The sequence below is a fragment of the Brachycentrus maculatus genome, unplaced genomic scaffold, assembly GCF_059751285.1.
Source record: "Brachycentrus maculatus isolate JH-2025_06_01 unplaced genomic scaffold, ASM5975128v1 h1tg000109l, whole genome shotgun sequence".
Classification (NCBI taxonomy): domain Eukaryota; kingdom Metazoa; phylum Arthropoda; class Insecta; order Trichoptera; family Brachycentridae; genus Brachycentrus; species Brachycentrus maculatus.
This window is the reverse complement of record NW_028280862.1, coordinates 134821-154282: the sequence shown is the minus strand read 5'-3', so window position 1 is coordinate 154282 and position 19462 is coordinate 134821. Positions and strand designations below refer to the sequence as shown.

The following is a 19462-nucleotide window of genomic DNA, read 5'->3' as shown; positions in this document are numbered from 1 at the left end:
TAGAAAAATCTTCATATCAGCCTGCCTGTTGTTTGGAAAACATTTCGTGTCTTATTTGAAAAAGCCTTTCTTGAACCTTAATAGAATAAAAAATAATGTAAGAAATCTTGAAGGGACCTAGATGAATAGACAGGTATGAGGTAAAGTCGAAAAAAATTGTTCGATCAAACAAAGGAATGTCGAATATTTGGGATACGAATTCAAACCGATACCAACTTTTGGAAGAAATAATGATTAGAAAAGGTTTAAGAGAGGTGTGAAAAGTATGAAGAAGTCCTGTATCCATAACAAAAGAAAGTGGGACCTTTCAACAATTCCACTAGATGTACATCAACTAGAAAAATACAAGATATAATGATAAAAACTGCCAAGATTTTCATAAAGGGTTTTCTGCAGATAGGATAGTAAGGATATGGAAAGTAAACGTGATAAATATATCACAAACACCTACATTAATCAGAATAAATCTTTCTAGAACTCATTTTGCAATTGGCGGGAATCGAACCCGCGACGCCAGTTTCGCAGTCGAGCGTCCACCCAACTACGCGGCGGCGCCTTATAATGAAATACATATTGAACTTATAACCCCGTTTTTATGTAATGATGCCTATCTAGGTAGGTACCAATAGTGTCAATATAAAATCAATACATTACTTGGCAACACCAATTTTTAAAATTATTTTTTGACATCTGTCACACTGTTTTTTTCCCAATGTCGGGATCGATTTGAACAATTTTCTGTAGTTTTTCAACAGAAAACATGGAGTTTGTGTACGCGTATGGTGCGGGCTTAATTGAAGAAATACAAAAATAGTACGATAGTTTTGATTTAATGGAGTCCGATAGATTTTAATGTAGTGTTATGTTATTTTGTTGTTTTTTGTTGCAGTTTTTTGGGATACGATGAATTCTTCACTACTGTCAACAAATTGGCTGATCCACACTATTGTTTCTCATTTATTTTTCCGATTGTTTCAATTTTTGACTCCGTGTTCGCCTCTGAGTTCATTCTCGTCACCGCAATTGGACAATGGCTGAATGCAATGCTTAAATGGTAGAGTATTGATTTTATTTACTATAAAACTAACTACTAACTAACCATAACGCCGCGTCCGGTAGGCAGAGAGAATAGAACGCCACACCACTCTGTCTTTGCAAACATTCTACGCCTCTTGCATGCATCTTCTCATACATACCCGCCGATTGTTTCGATTCCTAACCTGACCGCTTTCAAGTATTTGGCATACCCGATCGTGCCAAGTTTTTCTCGGTCTTCCTCTGCTCCTGTTTCCAATTACATTCGCCTCATAAATTTGTTTTACCGTTCTTTCCTCACTCATTCACTCCACATGTCCAAACCATCTCAACACACCTTTCTTAATTTTATCGATAATGCTTGTCTCAGCTTTGCATTCCTTCCTTATTTCACTATTCGAACATCTATCATACATCGTTTTGTCGCACATTCTTCTGAGAGATATAGTTATAATATTAATAATAATTTAGATAATTTATATAGTGCATTTACGTAAAATACTACCTCTGGGGGGAGGGGGGTTCACCGTGATTGAATTGTGGAAGAGGAGATAGTGGAAACGATGAAGCAAACACACTCAAAATGCTGTAAATAAATTAACTGGTTAAATTATAAGCTATGTAAAAAAAATATATTTTCTGGCGTTTCTCATGTATGTGTGATTATAATCCAGGATTCGGACCTCACATACTAATATAAGAGTTTCTGCTCAATAAAAAAGCTTCTACGCATCGCCAGTGGGTAAGAGTGACACACGATAAGTGCTTTGATTTTGGTTTATTAACTAAATACATGATAAAAGTAATTATTTTAAAAACGGCGAAATACCGCCGCATACGGGCGTCTCTCAGGAACAAAGTTTACGCGGTTAAAAGGTTAATGAGTTATCAAAATAATAATGAAACAATTTATTTTTTTATTTTTTTTTGACTTTCTAAATATCATCTCACTCTCACTGTTTCTTACTATAAGTGGAAGAGCATTCTACGCCATCAGTCTCGCAAACAGCTAAGGCAAGCTTGCCAAATCAAGTGCGCTGGTTGCAAGCAATCTCTTTGAGATACTCTGGAGTCATATTATGTTTATAATATGGTACCGTGTGGTCCCACGGTTATGGCGTAGTGATAATACCTCCAATATTCCCAGTTTATGCCAGGATTTGCACTACCAACGCCATCTATTGACGATACAACACAACCAAATCATTACACATTTTACTTACTGAACAAACCATGTTTTATCAAATCTCTAGTGATCAATATGGTCCCCCGTTCCAGGATTCTGGCGGAGCACCGCCCGTACTGGTGGATCAAGGAGACCCGGTTCTACGAGGTCCGCGGGGTCGCCAAGCCGCAGCTGCAGTGCGGCCCGCAGACGTGCGAGACCGGGCCGGGCTCGCCCAGCGGCCACCTCATGTCCGCCACCTCCGTGCTGTTGCTGGTCGGCTGCTGGATCCTGACCTTGAGGAGGAACGCCAGCAAGGACGGGTGAGAAAGGACACTTAAGGAAGGAAAATTTGTATTTTGCATATTTAAAGCCTTGTTAACACATTTTAGTCGGGCGCTTCGAACAATAGACTCTAGCCTATAGCGGATGTTTTTCGCGATTAGCGCAAAAATATATCGCTTTCTTAAAATTGACACAATTTCTAAACCAAATAATATTTTCGATTGAAATTTTCAAAGAAATCATATATGACATTTGATCATCAAAAATTAATTGTAATCATAATTTTTAATTAAATATTCCGTATTTCACAATTTTAGAAGCATTGTAAACTCTACAAAATAGTCTTCCCCTCCGAGGTATCATTCCCTATACAATGCTAATATATTCAAATAATAAAATACCAAACAGTAAACAAAACAGTGCGAGCGGTATGAAAAATAGTCCCAATACGTGAAATGACTCAAACTAAACTGGAGATTGAGATCGCGTAAAAACTCTAGATTTCTGGCGATGCCTTTACAAGCGGCACACTAGCCAATCCGGACAAATACTCATATAAGACATCTCAATAACGTGGACACACTATCGCCTAGCACCCAGGTAGCAAATTACCCTTCAAGGTGTTTTATTTCACGCTGATAACAAACCCGTATATTGCCGTTTCCCGCCGAAAACTGACAGTCGACAAAAACGGCATTTGCCGTGTCCTGCAGTTGACCGACAGTCCGCGAAAAACGGCAAATGCCGTGTCCCGACGATAATGTGTCAACTTTTTGGTAACAACACTCCTTTATCACATTGTTGTCGGGTGGTTTTGTCATGTTAATATATTAATTAGAGTCGGTGTTGCCTGCTAATTATTATACTAATTAGGGTCCTATACTTTTTTTTAACCTATCCGCCTACCGGCCGCCAAACGTTGGCGGTAGGTATGTTTTTACATTTGCAAATCAGCCGCCGTTTAAGCCACGCCCCCATCCGTGGTAGTTCATATTATAAAGATACTTTCGTGGGATATCTACAAATCAGTAAAGAAAGCTTTTTGTAATGCATTATTTCTTATATTTTTAATACAAATTTATTGACGACACTTGACCAAAGATGTCCCTGTAAGGATAGAATTATCCTTTTGATTGAAATATCAACTGAAATCAGTTAGAAATCAAAACTTTACATCCCAGGAGTAATGTTTTATTGAGTTATTTTTTTTTCATGTTAATTTATCACATTTCTGATCTAGACACACGATAAAATACGTGCGTAATAGTAATATGTACCATATTTATTGGTAAAACAGTAAAAGTTATAATTTTATGAGATGGCGTGATTGGTCGGCCTGTTGAACTGCGCACTAAACATCAATCTGTTTAGTGCGCGGTACCTTTTCTGCATTAAAGATTATTCCTATGTTTGTTCTCGTTTTATCAGGTGCAAAATATTAGCGCCTCCTTGTTTGACAACCCATATCACCTCCCCTCCGGGCGGGGCAACTTTCTTACTTGCGGGGATACATTCAATTAGTGTCTTTATATACATGTTTTGAAAAATAAGTTTAGTTTATTTCATTGTGATTTTGTTGAACAGGCACGTTGAGGTATGGCTCCGCAGAATCCTGTGGATATTGTCGGCAGCGCTGCTGGTCATCGTCGCGCTGGCCAGGATGTTTGTGGCGACACACTTTGTCCATCAGTGCGTCCTTGGAGTTCTTATCGGTGAGTCATGCTGATGAAACATTTGCATGTCTCTGCTGAATAAAATGCTTATTCTACTCAAACATAGGTGGTGTACAAAACCCACATGTGAAAAATAATGTGACAATTTATAAGGAATATAAAAAAGAATATTAATAAATCAATAAAAATATAAAGAATATGCAATATATATATATATATATATATATATATATATATATATATATATATATATATATATATATATATATATATATATAAGAAGTTCCAATAATTTGAGTAGTGTGGTTGTCAATCATGGGTAGAATTGGTGAATGTTACACGCGTGCAAAGCGATCACTTGAACCAAGCCTATGATGGTTGCAAGCCCCGTAAATGCCCAGACTTCCATATTCTTCTTCATCTATGTTGATATGTTAAAAAATAATATGAAAATATTGTTTCTTCTTCTTCTTCTTCCAACCCTTATCCGCACCCAACGGTGCATAGGGCACTGCATGGTGTTGATGCAGTGTTATCTTGATCATTACTTACAAGAAGGCAAGGTGATCACTCCTGCGCTTCAGGCACCAGTCCAGGGTAATATTAAATAAATATTACAGTGTAAAATCATCATGTTACACGTGTGTAAAGTGATCACTTTACACACGTGTAACATTCACCAATTCTACCCATAATTGACAACCACACTACTCAAATTCTTAACCAGCCTATGACGGTCGTCAGCCCCGTAAATGCCCAGACTTACATATTCTTCTTCATCTTTGATGAGATGTCAAAAAATAATATGAAAATAACTCCTGTAATTGGAGATAATCCAGATTTTGTGAACAAGTATTTGGACACACTCAAAATGTTGTAAATAAATCATTATTTTTAGGCGCGCTGACGACATACTTCGTCTCAAATCGCCTGCTGAAGCCGTTCTTGGAGCTGGACCGCGATTTCGAAGAAGAAGACACCAAGAGGGCGGCCTCCGGCCAGCCGCCGCAACAACAGCCGGACAGCACTACCAAGTACCTGTACATGCGGCTGCTGGGACTGCGCATCATCCTGAACGCGGGCTACGCCAGCTTTCTCATCTTCATCGCCTTCTTCCTCTACTGGGGACTCAAGTTCTTCGGCTTTGACCCTCTTTGGAGTGTCAAGCTGGTGAGAAAGCTATTGCAATGTGTCTGTTATCATTTATATTATTACATTTTCGACAGACTTTTCAGGCTTTCATATCGTAGTAATTTTTTTATTATTTTCTTTTATTTTTATTTTATTGAAAGGAAAAACAACAGTTACAATACATATATCGCTCACTCTTTTCAAGAACGTCATAAATCAAAGAACTTGATTTTTCAGGAGATCGTTTTTAAAGTTTAAAAATATTTTACAATGTTTTAAAAATAAATATCAAGCCACTTATTGAAGTTTTTACTGTGCAACAGATCTTTTTAGGTAAAACTTGAATGTTTTTTTTCCATTTGAAAAATATTTAGTATATTTAAAAAAATAATTAAATAATACCTTTTCTTCAAAATGCAAAAACAACACTTTCTGTCCTGTAGCGGGTAAATATTAAGTTAAAAATATGCCTCTTTCGCTGGGATATAGTACATTTTTTGGGCATTCCGAAAGCGTGCACAACTGAAAATTGACAATTTTTGATTTATGACGTTCTTGAAAGGAGTGAGCGATATGATAAATCAGAATACAAAAACAAATCATGAGTACCAATTACAGTTCTTCACAACTATGTATAAGAGAGGTCTGTATAAAGGAAGAGACATGAGACAAGGATGGGATAGAGAGAAAAGGAGATGGCAGTGATAGGAAAAGAAGAAAAGGAAAGGACAGGGAATAGAATTACCCTTTTAGGTATATAAGATTTCGAACAATTTAGCTTTAAAGTTTGAATGTTTGAAATACATCATACAGGAGAAAGTGACCAGGTGCATTTTTTACAATAACGTGATCATTGACTATTTGATATCTTACTAGCTTAATATTGCCTGAAAAAATCCCAAAGCGATTTTAATCTTTGAAGCATAATATATTGACTTGTTAAAAATGACTAACTGCATTGATGTTTATTTTGTTGCCAAGCAGAAGTGACTTAAATGGACCTCCTGAAAAGTTAGTTGGTTTTTTTCTCCTGTACGACTACGATATATTATATATGTAGTATATATGTACACCGACGCAGCCAACCGCCTGGTCGCCATGAAGGCTACCAGGCTCACGGCGACCAACAGAATCAGCAGAAGTATAATACGAGGGGAGATTAAGAAATTCGCGGAATGACAGGGAAGGATAATGAAATGAAACATTGAACTATTTTACATTTATTACATTTATTAGATCTGTCAAATAACTTATTAATACCATCGAAAAAAAAAAATTGTGTCGGGCGTTAAGATATCTTACTAGCTTTATATTGCCCTGAAAAAATCCTCAAGGATTTTTAACTTGGAAGTATAATATATTGACTTGTTAAAGGATTTTTAACTTGGAAGTATAATAAATTGACTTGTTAAAGGATTTTTAACTTGGAAGGATAGTATATTGACTTGTTAAAAATGACAAAATGCATTAATGTTTATTTTGTTGCCAAGCAAAAGTGACTTAAATGGCCCTCCTGAACACTTGGTCACTTTCTCCTGTACGACTACGATATTCTTCTTTATCTCAACATAGATAAAGGAGAAAATGGATGTCTGGGTGTTTACAGAGCTTATGACCTGTCATAGGGTGGTTCAAGTGATCCATTTAAACGCGTGTAACATCACCATTCTACCCAACGTGAATGAACGACTACATTTGACTGTTATAAATTTAAGTATTATATTCAATAGTATTATTTTCTTCATCAAATCTTCAAACCCTTATCCGCTTGTATTTTATATATAATAATATAATAAAACCCTTATCCTCACCCCAATGGTGCATAGGGCACTGCATCATATAAAGGCAGTGTCAATTTCCAGTTGTGCATGTTTTCGGAATGCCCAGAAAATGTACTATATCCCAGTAAAAGCGGCACATTTTTAACCTAATATTAAACTCCATTTGAAAAGTGTTGTTTTTGCATTTTGAGAAAAGGTATTGTTTATTTTTTTTTTAATAAACTTAACATTTTTTATATGGAGCAAAAACATTCAGGTTTTACCTAAAAAGATCTGTTGCACAGTAAAAAGTTTAATAAGTTGCTTGATATTTATTTTTAATACATTAAAATCAAGTTTTTTGATTTATGACATTCTTGAAAGGAGTGAGCGATATATGAAGAAGAATATGAATGTCTGGGTGTTTACAGGGCATATGACCTGCCATAGGATGGTTAAGGGATCACTTTACGCACATGCAACCATCACCATTCTACCCACGATTGACAACCACACCATTAAAATTTTTGGAACTCATGCATATATTATTCATCTCGTGACACTGTACATGTGGGTTCACTAGAGCCGTCTATGGGATCATCTATCTCAACTCTTTAAAAGCTTTTACGTTTAACAGGTGGCGCTGCCATTGCGGTAAATATATGTAATAAAATACCTAGGTAACTACCTATACATTTTATTAAGTACTTACAAATAGTACCTACATAAAACAGTTCTACCACCAGATGTCGCATGCGTCGCACTGAATAAAACAATAGACATCAGATAGAAAAAATATAATATTGTTAACTGTCAGAATCAGATAGATAGAAAATTATTGTAAAGATTAATTAAGAATAAACTTTTATTGTCGTTTCTTTAATTACAAAGCAATACATTGTTTATTTTATTATTATACACCCACTTTACATATTATTTACACCCAATTTACGAAGGAAAATATTACCACGTTATGTATATATATATTTTTTTTGAACATGATTTTGCCTATCACAGATGTGTATATAACCATAAATCTGAGCTGGTGAATATTTTGTCATACATTGGTAATATTTTTTATTTTCTTTTTCCAGGCTTTCAAGTGGTGTCCTTCACCCGACTACCTGCACTACGATACAACTCCACTTTTCGCCATTGTGGAATCTACTGGCTTGGTGCTGGGTACTGCCATTTGCCTGACGCCATCGGTCAAACGGTATGTATAAAAGCCTGTCGACGGAATGCAGTACATCTATTGTTGACGGAATGATGTCGAATGGTGTCCAAAGAACGCAAACGATTTCTACGGATTTTGTTGGCTGTTGACAGAATGTAGTGTATTGCTGACGGAATGTTGTATATTGTTGACGGAATGTAGTATATTGTTGACGGAATGCAGTGTATTGTTGAAATGTAGTATTTTTTTGACGGAGTACTGTCTGTGAATGGTTGGATGTAGTCTGCCGTTGCCAGAATGCTGTTAATTGTTGACGTAATTGGAACGTAGTCCATTTTCATTAGATTGAAGTAAAGTGTGTCCGCCTCCGTAGTGTAATGGTCAGCGCGCTCGGCTACTGTTCTGGAGGTCCCGGATTCGATTCCCAGAGGGGGGTCTAATAAATATAAATGATTTTTTCACATATTTATTCAATATTACCCTGGACCGGTACCTGAATCGGAGGGCTGATCACCTTTCCTTCATGTGTTAACGATCAAGATAACACTGTATAAAATGCATAAAAAAAGAACTCCACCGACAAGACACACAAGGTGGCTTGGTGGGTCTCTGAAAAAAAAACAAATTCTACCTATGTAAAAATTATGATTTAAATAAATATATACAAATAAAAAAAAAATAAAAAAACTGCGTTTATATGATGCAGTGCCCTATGCACCATTGGGGTGCGGATAAGGGTTTGAATGAAAAATGAAAAAGTGTGAAGGAATGTAGTGTTAATACACTAATACAATAATTTGCGGCAAATAGTCTTTTATAGACGACATGCAGTATATTGTCATTGGAATGCAGTCTATTTATGACGGGATATAGTCTACTGTTGACGAAATGTATTGTACTATTATTGGTGAAATGAAGTATTATATATTGTGACAAAATGTTTTAAATTGCAATTTTTTTTGTCAGAATATAGTATATTTTGACAAAAATATAGTAAATATTTTTTGTCAGAATATAGTATATCTGACAATATATCGACGTGCCCTACGCAAAGTGCTCTAACTACATTTATGTCAATTTTGAGATATTTGGTGTACGTTATCAACAGACCGTTATCTACAAATAAAAAGAAATAAAAAAAATTAAAAAATAAATATTACGCCTAGTTTTCAGGCGTATAATACGCTATCTACCTGGAATTTTCGAAATGAACGGAACTTCTAAAACGCTAACTGCTTAATTTTGACAAAGCATAAAGTTTTAAAACGATTTAATACATTATTTTATCGTGTTTTTTAATCTATAATACTAGTTTAGAATTTCAGATATTTATATTTCAGAATTAATAATAAAAAATATGTTAAAAAAATCTCCTAAGCTCTCCTGTAAAGTAACATTTGGAAACCCGGTATGTGTGTTATTGTGCGGGAAGCCAGAATAAGATATTTAAAAGAAATGCTTGCTTACAGTTTGTTTACTGATATAAATTCTTACACTTTAATTACTATTGATATTAACTATTATAATTTATCTAATTGATTATGGAACTTTGAATTAAATATGAAGCTAAAATATACGTCCTTCAGAAATCAAGCGATGTAGCGAATCTCGGTCTCCGCGCTTCGGTTGGCCGCTTTTGTTGAATCCGCTCGGGAATCTCCGTGGCGAATTTGTATATTTCAGTGTTGTCAACCTGACAACACCAAATGGCGTGGCCAGACGCCTACAAAGAGATTTGCAGATAGAGTACTTTACGTAGGGGCCGTCGATACAGTCTGTTAATGACAATATATAGTCTATTGTAGTCTTTGGTTGTTGGAACATTGTATATTGATGACGGATGTATTTGGCATGGCAGAATTAACCTTTTTTAATATTCAGTTTCAGGTACAACTCCAAGAAGCACTCTCTGATCATCTCTATTCTCGGCGGTCTGGTCCAGTGCTACATCTTTGATCGTTGGATTTCAAACATCGATAAAAAGAGTGCTACCTTCTTCTACGCTATGCATTTCATGGCTAATCTCATGCGTCCAGTCTTTTGCCTGCGATTCATTCCGATGTTTTCCATGCTCAAATACCCCTTCACCTCATAGAGACAAAATTAATCATCAATTGATTCGGCAGTCACTTTGTGGTAGAATCTATCCATTTTTAACCTGTCCGGGAGTATGGACGTAAATTAACGTCAGTGCAAATATTCCTTAACCTTTTAACCGCGTTAACTTTGTTCGTGAGAGACACCCGTGCGCGGCGGTATTTCGCCGTTTTTTAAATGATTACTTTTATCATGTATTTAGATAAGAAAAGATTTATTTTCCTAAACAAAAACGTTCAATGGGATTCATTGTGCCTTTTTGGTACTCTATAATACACTTGTGTCACATTATTCTTGAAATATATCGTAAAATAAACAAATTAGATTGTAACATAATAAATTAAAGCACGCATCGTGTGTCACTCTTACCCACTGGCAATGCGTAGCGCCGAGAGTGCGACAGATATAGAGCATGATTATGGCATGGACTTATTACCGACCGCAAGAAAAATCAGGGATCTGTTCTTTTATTTCTCCTTGTGGTGTTACAAATTATTAGTCAGATATTTCAACAGATGTCATAAGGCCAAGGATTGACGTATTATTTTATCCAATGTTCCACACCATGAAACAATCCCTCCAAGTTGTACTGAGGTTCGAAACTTGGAGCAAAGTAAAAACACATACGGTTATGTCAGCCGCGTATGGGCATGTTTTGCGAAAACACATATGGTTATGCGAGCCGCGTGGATCCGGTTAAAGGAGTATCGACGTTAATGAACGTCGAAGTCCGTCTGTCAGTTAGTATGATGTAACTTGTATAGCAATGACATCTGTGGATATTTTTGTGTAATTTTGTCTTAATTGAAAAATATTTCAAATAGGTGTTTTTTTGTTAAATTATTTTAACATAATTTTTATCTTCATAATATAACGATTAAATGAAAAAAATAAAATAAAAAGAGCCTCCCCAGAGAAAGTCGGACACCAATTGTTGTACTCCCGGAAACGTTAATGTAAGTTTTACTTAGTAAATATTTTATGTATTATTGTTAAATCAAATACGGATTTTTTGAGTCTACTAAGTTGTATTTTATATATAATATTATAATAAAACCCTTATCCGCACCCCAATGGTGCATAGGGCACTGCTTCATATAAACGCAGTGTTATCTTGATCGTTTACACATGAAGGAAAGGTGATCAGCCCTCCGCTTCAGATACCACAAAATCAATTCTGTCCATGTTTCTCCCGATGTAAATACATAGTCTTTCCGCACATGTTGACATATTTAACTTGACATTGTATTTGAAAAAAGGTGTAATAACGTTGTTGCTGCACCAAATGAGCGATATGGTGTTTGAAAATGTTGCGAAATGCATCGAAACACATCGGCTGTCCAAATTCAAAACACAGTAAGGGACATTTTTTTTGTAGTACGTTTTTTTTGCATTTTTGGACGTAGTAGATTCTACATCATTCGAACATCTATCAAACATCGTTTTGCCACACATTCGTTTGAGGGATCGCATTTCGACTGCATTCAGTCTGCATTCATCTTTCTTTTGCCAACTCCATGCTTCGCTTCCATACATAAGGGTTGGAACCAGAACTCCATTGTGTACTGCCAGTATAGCTTCCGCTGATAGATTTTTATTTGCTAAAACTGATTTTTTTGGGTATGTATGAGGAGATGCATGAATGTAGAAGAGGCAAAGAATGTTTGCAAAGACAGAGTGGTGTGGCGTTCGATTCTCTCTGCCTACCCCTGCGGAGAAGCGGCGTAGTGGTTAGTTAGTTAGTTAGTTAGTTAGTAGATTCTACTTACTCCAAAAGTGCAAAAAAACGTACTACAAAAAATGTCCCTTACTGTGTTTTAAGTTTGGACAGCCGACATGTCACAAGAGATTTTCAGAAATAGTTGTAATTACTAAGTACAATTTTAATTAAAAACAAAATAAATCACTGAAACAACACGAATGACAATTGACAAAAAAATTCTTATATTTTTTTTAATTTCATGTATTGTGTAAATTTCAGGCATTACTCAGTATGCAAAATAATCCTGGTTTGGATCTAGCATACAAATTATAAAATGATCTGTCTATAAACCATATCAATTAATTTTTTATCTATGTTTAGACTGCTCTTATAGGAGTATGTGAAATTCTTAAGTACATGTACAGTGGAACCTCTTATAACGAGTAATTCGCATAAAGGGCAGAAAAAAAGGGAAAAGGTTGCTCTCTTACGAGCGACATTTCGCATAAAGAGTCGCAGGGAAAGGGCAAGTCCCTTTTTTACGACATTCACTTGTGAACCGAGACTTCAGCGCCAGACAAAACAAAATAATGTTTCTTTTTTGCTTGTTGTACAAATTACCCGTTATGAGAGGTTCCACTGTACTACAATGGAAAAACTTGATTTCTTTTATAAAACCAATGTGATATATTTTTAGTTGTTATATATGCCTTCTAAAGGTTAGTTCAAATATTTTTTTTATATTCTGAATGTAATTTTTTTTTGGTTGTAAAGGAAAATTGGGTGTCAACACTTTTTAACCTTAAAGCGCCCATGAGCTGTTTGCGTAACAGATATTATAATCTTATCTTGTACAGGGCCGTAGGGCATTGAATGATGCCAATCCATGGTCCCATAAGGGACCGCAGGATGATTAAAGGTTAAAATTACGAACCTACATTTTCCACATTGTGACAAATTGATATTATTTTTGTTATTTATTTCGTATGTGATTGTTGACCAAAGTTTCTACGCATAATTTTCTAGATTATAAGAGTGTTGTGATGTCTGTCAATAAAAACGAAATGTAAATGATGCCTTTTATTTATATTTATATGACACGTCATAAATCATATTTTAAACATGTTTTGATATAAATCACGTCATAAATCATGTTTTAAACATATTTTGATATATATCACGTCATAAATCATGTTTTGTATCGGTCGTATATATACGACCATACTCCTGGAAGGGTTAATTTTATTGATAATGCATTGGAGGTTTGTATAAGTGTTATGTATAAATTTGGGAGGAATTTTGAATGTCCAAAATCATAAATATGATACAGAAAAACACGCTTTGTCAAGAGTGGCATATAGCTCACTCCTTTCAACAACGTCACATATAAAAAATCGTCAATTTTCAGTTGTGCATGTTTTCGGAATGCCCGTAAAATGTACTATATCCCAGCAAAAGCGGAATATTTTTAACTTAATATTTACCCGCTACAGGGCAGAAAGTGTTGTTTTTGCATTTTGAAGAAAAGGTATTGTTTAATTATATTTTTAAAAATACCAAATATTTTTCAAATGGATATAAAACATTCAGGTTTTACATAAAAAGATCTGTTGCACAGTAAAAAAGTTGAATAAGTGGCTTGATATTTATTTTTAATACATTTCATTATATGTTTAAACTTTAAAAATGATCTGAAAAATCTAGGTTTTTGATATCGCTCACTCCTTTCAAGAACGTCATAAATCAAAAATTGTCAATTTTGAGTTGTACATGTTTTCGTAATGCCCAGAAAATGTACTATATCCCAGCAAAAGCGGCATATTTTTAACTTAATATTTACCCGCTACAGGGCAGAAAGTGTTATTTTTGCATTTCGAAGAAAAGGTATTGTTTAATTATTTTTTGAAAAATACTAAATATTTTTCAAATGGAGAAAAAATATTCAGGTCTTACCTAAAAAGATCTATTACACAGTAAAAAGTTAAATAAGTGGCTTGATATTTATTTTTAATACATTGTATTTTATGTTTGAACTTTAAAAATGTTCTCCTGAAAAATCAAGTTTTTTGATTTATGACGTTCTTGAAAGGAGTGAGCGATATATGACGTTGTTAAAAGGAGTAAACGATATGTGTTCTTTCAAGTTTCTGATGTTTCTCCATCAATGTAAGCCGATTGGTCAGTCATTTTCTTAACCACATACGGGCAAAAAATTGACCTTTGCGGGTTTAATTCAATCATTCATTCAAACCCTTATCCGCACCCCAATGGTGCATAGGGCACTGCATCATACAAACGCAGTGTCATCTTGATCATTATCACATAAGGGAAAGGTGATCAGCCCTCCACTTCAGGTACCAGTCCAGGGTAATATGGAATAAATATTAGAGTGAAAAAATCACTAATATTTATTTGACCCCCCTGGGAATCGAACCCGGGACCTCCAGAACGGTAGCCGAGCGTGCTGACCATTACACTACGGAGGCGGACAAAATTTGCAGATTTAATTTGATGGATGCAGATATACTTTGATTGGAAAAAGGAACAGAGGAAGACCGAGAAAAACTTGGCACGATCAAGTATGCCAAATACTTGAAAGTAGTCAGGTTAGGAGTCGGAACAACCGGCGGGTATGTATGAGGAGATGCATGAACGTGGAAGAGGCGAAGAATGTTTGCAAGGACAGAGTGGTGTGGCGTTATATTCTCTCTGCCTACCCCTGCAAGAAAGCGGCACGATGGTTAGTTAGTTTTATTTTATTTGATGGATATATAATCTCAGCCTTGCATTCTTTCCTTATATCACCATTGCAACATCTATCATACATGGTTTTGCTGCACTGAGAGATGGCATTCCGACTACATTCAGTCTACTTTCATCCTTCTTCAGCCAACTCCGTGCTTCACCTCAATACATTAGGGTTGCTACCAGAATGGTTGCGCACTGCCAGTTCAGCTCTCGCTGTTAGGCTCAATTCAGCATTGGTTATTATAATACTAAAATAAAACAACAAAACAGCTTATCAGCATTATTTTAATGCAATCTCTTACAAATACTACTCCTTTCAGTAGTTCAATAGGACAAATTTCATTATAACTTATTTCATACACTTACAGGTATACCAATTGATGAACTATACCCAAATTATTCCATACTTTTATTGCTAATTCACAATATATACAAATTAAAAATCAAATGTAATAACGACTTCATCACATATTCAAGAGACTAACTAAAATACTTTTTTTAAATAAAAAATTTAACCTAATATACATCAAAAAAATCTTATTTATAAAGTTTTTGAAGTGGTCAAGATAAGATTGCAACTGGGACATAATGTATGAATATGTAGGTACATATACATATAAATATATATATATATATATATATATATATATATATATATATATATATATATATATATATATATATATATATATATAAATAAAACTCAGTATGTGTCCGGTCTAGCACATATCGCTCACTCCTTTCAAGAACGTCATAAATCAAAAATCGTCAATTTTCAGTTATGCGTGTTTTTGGAATGCCCAGAAAATGTACTATATCTCAGCAAAAGAGGCATATTTTTAACTTTATATTTACCCGCTACAGGGCAGAAAGTGTTGTTTTTGCATTTTGAAGAAAATGTATTGTTTGATTATTTTTATAAATAAATTAAATATTTTTCAAATGGAGAAAAAACCTTCAGGTTTTACCTAAAAAGATCTGTTGCTCAGTAAAAAGTTCAATAAGTGTCTTGATATTTATTTTGAATACATTGTGTTATATTTTTAAACTTTAAAATCGTTCTCCTGAAAAATCAAGTATTTTGATTTATGACGTTCTTGAAAGGAGTGAGCGATATGCATAAACAAATGTAGAATTCAACCAAATAAACCTTGTTTAATTTTGGATATATTACCCAACAATTCAATATGGAATTCTACCAACTGTCTGCAGTTACAATGAATACATATATCGTAGTCATGCAGGAGAAAGTGACCAAGCGCATTCTTTACAAAAACGTGATCATTGACTATTTGATATCTTACTAGCTTAATATTGCCCTGAAAAAATCCCAAAGCGATTTTAAACTTGTAAGTATAATATATTGACTTGTTAAAAATGACTAACTGCATTTATGTTTATTTTCTTGCCAAGCAAAAGTGACTTAAATGGCCCTCGTGAACATTTTACGTTTTGTTAGTTGGTCACTTTCTCCTGTACGACTGTGATATGGCAATACTGTTGACAGGCCCACGTGATTTCTGGATAGTCCCAACCTTCGAACGATAAGTGTCAAAATTTCATGGCATTCTCACAATTAATTTACAGGTTGCAGAGGTTCTAGTGACCCGATATAGATATATATATATATATATATATATATATATATATATATATATATATATATATATATATATATATATAACCCTCATCCGCACCCCAATGGTGCATAGGGCACTGCTTCATATGAACACAGTGTTATCTTGATCGTTTACACATGAAGGAAAGGTGATCAGCCCTCCGCTTCAAGTACCAGTCCAGGGTAATATTGAATAAATATTACAGTGAAGAAATCACTTATATTTATTTGACCCCCCCTGGGAATCGAACCCGGGACCTCCAGAACGGTAGTCGAGCGTGCTGACCATTACACTACGGAGGCGGACATATATATATATATATATATATATATATATATATATATATATATATATATATATATATATATATATATATATATATAAATTCATTATTACAAAATGATGGCTGGCATGCTAGAATATTATATCATGGAACAAAAGGGACCAAGAAATCATCATAGAACTCAACAATCATAATATCCACATATGTGGAGTGTCAGAAACCAAAACCAAGGACAAGGAACGTCTGAATTCTCCAATATATTTATATATAGTGGAAAATAGAAAGGTTATTTTAAAATGTTACTATTATTGCCATACAAATTCTGCTAGCCACCACACCAATAACGCAGATTGACAAATTTAGTTTTACAAACTTAATTTAGCAAATAATATTTAGTTTTGTGTAAATAAACAATTTAACACATCGCTCACTCCTTTCAACAACGTCATATACCAAAAATTGACAGTATTCAGTTGTGCATGTTTTCGGAATGTCCTAAAAATGTACTATATCCCAGCAAAATTGGCATATTTTTAACTTAATATTTACCAGCTACAGGGCAGAAAACGTTGTTTTTGCATTTTGAAGAAAAGGTATTGTTTAATTATTTTTTTAAATATACTAAATATTTTTCAAATGGAGAAAAAATCTTCAGGTTTTACCTAAAAAGATCTGTTGCACAGTGAAAGGTTTAAGTTGCTTGATATTTATTTTTAAAACATTTTATTGTATTCTTAAACTTTCAAAACGATCTCCTGAAAAATCAAGTTTTTTGATATTTGACGTTGTTGAAAGGAGTGAGCGATAAAATTTCATGGGTAAAAATAGTAGTGAAATATGGCCACGCCATGAACTTCTCATTTTGAGCAATTTTGATTCGAAAAAAAAACCACCAACAGATTTCAACAGTAATTTTGAATTAAAGTAACATTAGTGTTTGCTTATACGATTATTCTTATACCACTGAAAAACTTTCCCATATCTCCACAACGGCAATCGTAATTTTTTTAGTTATAATTTTTTTTAAACAAGGACATTTTTGACTTACAGTTTATTGCTAGCAGTTATTCAATTTATAACATTATTTTATCACTTTTTTTTTACAACACCTTGCTTTTTAAAATTGCTCTCCGTCTTTTACAAACTAGACACTCTTACGCGAATACCGCTAAAACTTCTTTAAGTGGATAATTCTAGTTTTGCCCCAAACACTCTCGTATTATTGCTTATGATACTCCTTCTAACCATCGTCCGCACCCAATGGTGCATAGGGCACTGCTTCGCACGGAAACAGTGTTATCTTGATCGTTAAACACATACAAAGGAAAGGCGATCAACCCTGCGCTTCAGACCCCAGTCCAGGGTGACATTTATTAAGTAAATTAAGTAATTAGAATGAATAAAACACCGATGTTTATTTTGACCCCCCTCCCCCATGGTAATTGAACCCGGAACCTAGGGCATGACAGCAAACACGCTAATCGCTACAATACAGAGGCGGAGGTGACCATATACAAATGTAAATTATGAAAAAATTGCAGTAATAATTATTAAATAATTACTGTAGTGTATTCTGATAATTTCGTAGATTGGCATAAGCGAGGGACGCGCAGGGAATAGAATCAGGTAAGGAGTTGAGGGGGTGAGGGAGAGGATCAAAGGAAGGGGTCATACGATGGTCAGATTTCCGAGGATAGATAGTAATTTAATGGTAAAGGAATAAACACAATTTCTATGTAAACTTTGCTTAAAATTTGGGAAAATCATGATTAACTAATTAATTTTTAAATCACACACAGAATTTTTGAGTCTACTAAGTTGTATTTTACTAAAAACACATAAGTTTTTGTCCGCCTCCGTAGTGTAATGGTCAGCACGCTCGGCTACCGTTTTGGAGGTCCCGGGTTCGATTCCTAATGGGGTAAAATAAATATAAGTGATTTTTTCACCGTAATATTTATTCAATATTACCATGGACTGGTACCTGAAGCGGAGGGCTGATCACCTTTCCTTCATGTGTAAACGATCAAGATAACACTGCGTTTATATGACACAGTGCCCTATGCACCATTGGGGTGCGGATAAGGGTTTTGTTATTATTTTTAAAAACACATAAAAATTAATAATAAAAAAAACACGTAATATTAAGAATGTTTGAAAATGCCATAACTAGGCGAAACAATCGTCACAATGTTAATTTTTATGCGTTTTTAATAAAAAAACAACTTAGTAGACTCAAAAAATCTGCGTTTGATAAAAAATTAACTCAATTAAAATGGAGTTCTAAAAATTAAATGCCAAATCGATAAATAAATCATAATTGGTATGTTTTCCTTCTAAGGCATCCATATCTAAAATTATAACAATAAAATAGTGGTCAGGTTTACGATATTAAGGGAAATATTTTTTATACAATAAAAAAAAATACATAATAACGGGCGTCAAAAAAAAACTAATACTAAAACGTTCTCACATCACAGAAAATCACAGACGTGAGATTTTGGTGTATCGAAAATCGGGCAGGACGGTGAATGCTAAGTTCGCCTGAACCGCCATCGGCCGGTTATAGAGACACGCGTTTGACCCATTCTCGAAAAAGAAAAATCGTCCCAAAAAAATCACGATACATAAATTTGAAGCATTTTTCATTGCAACGATAATTGCATACGCTATAGATACATATTTCAACCATACGTCACTAAAACCTCTATGGTTTCCTTCACACCGTGCTTCCATACCGGTGTGCGAATATATCGTCGTAAGAAATAAGCGCCGGCATTTGTTTGC

At 34.6% G+C, this 19462-nt stretch overlaps 1 protein-coding gene across 1 annotated transcript; it reads left to right on the top strand.

Annotated features, from left to right (window-relative positions):
- Positions 1-665: 665 nt before the first annotated feature.
- Positions 666-11225, top strand: LOC148310052 (glucose-6-phosphatase 2-like). Its single transcript, XM_088259071.1, has 7 exons — positions 666-813; positions 890-1054; positions 2314-2523; positions 4070-4197; positions 5057-5328; positions 8144-8265; positions 10108-11225. The coding sequence occupies exons 1-7, from the start codon at positions 761-763 to the stop codon at positions 10319-10321; spliced, it is 1164 nt and encodes a 387-aa protein (XP_088115197.1). The 5' UTR covers positions 666-760; the 3' UTR covers positions 10322-11225.
- Positions 11226-19462: the final 8237 nt, after the last annotated feature.

Bases quoted from the DNA above. Each gene is read 5' to 3' on its own strand.
- LOC148310052 (XM_088259071.1), top strand. From the start codon at position 761: ATGGAGTTTGTGTACGCGTATGGTGCGGGCTTAATTGAAGAAATACAA. The intron at 814-889 runs GTACGATAGTTT...TTTTTGTTGCAG, and splicing joins ATTGAAGAAATACAAAAATA to TTTTTTGGGATACGATGAAT. The intron at 8,266-10,107 runs GTATGTATAAAA...TTTAATATTCAG, and splicing joins CTGACGCCATCGGTCAAACG to TTTCAGGTACAACTCCAAGA.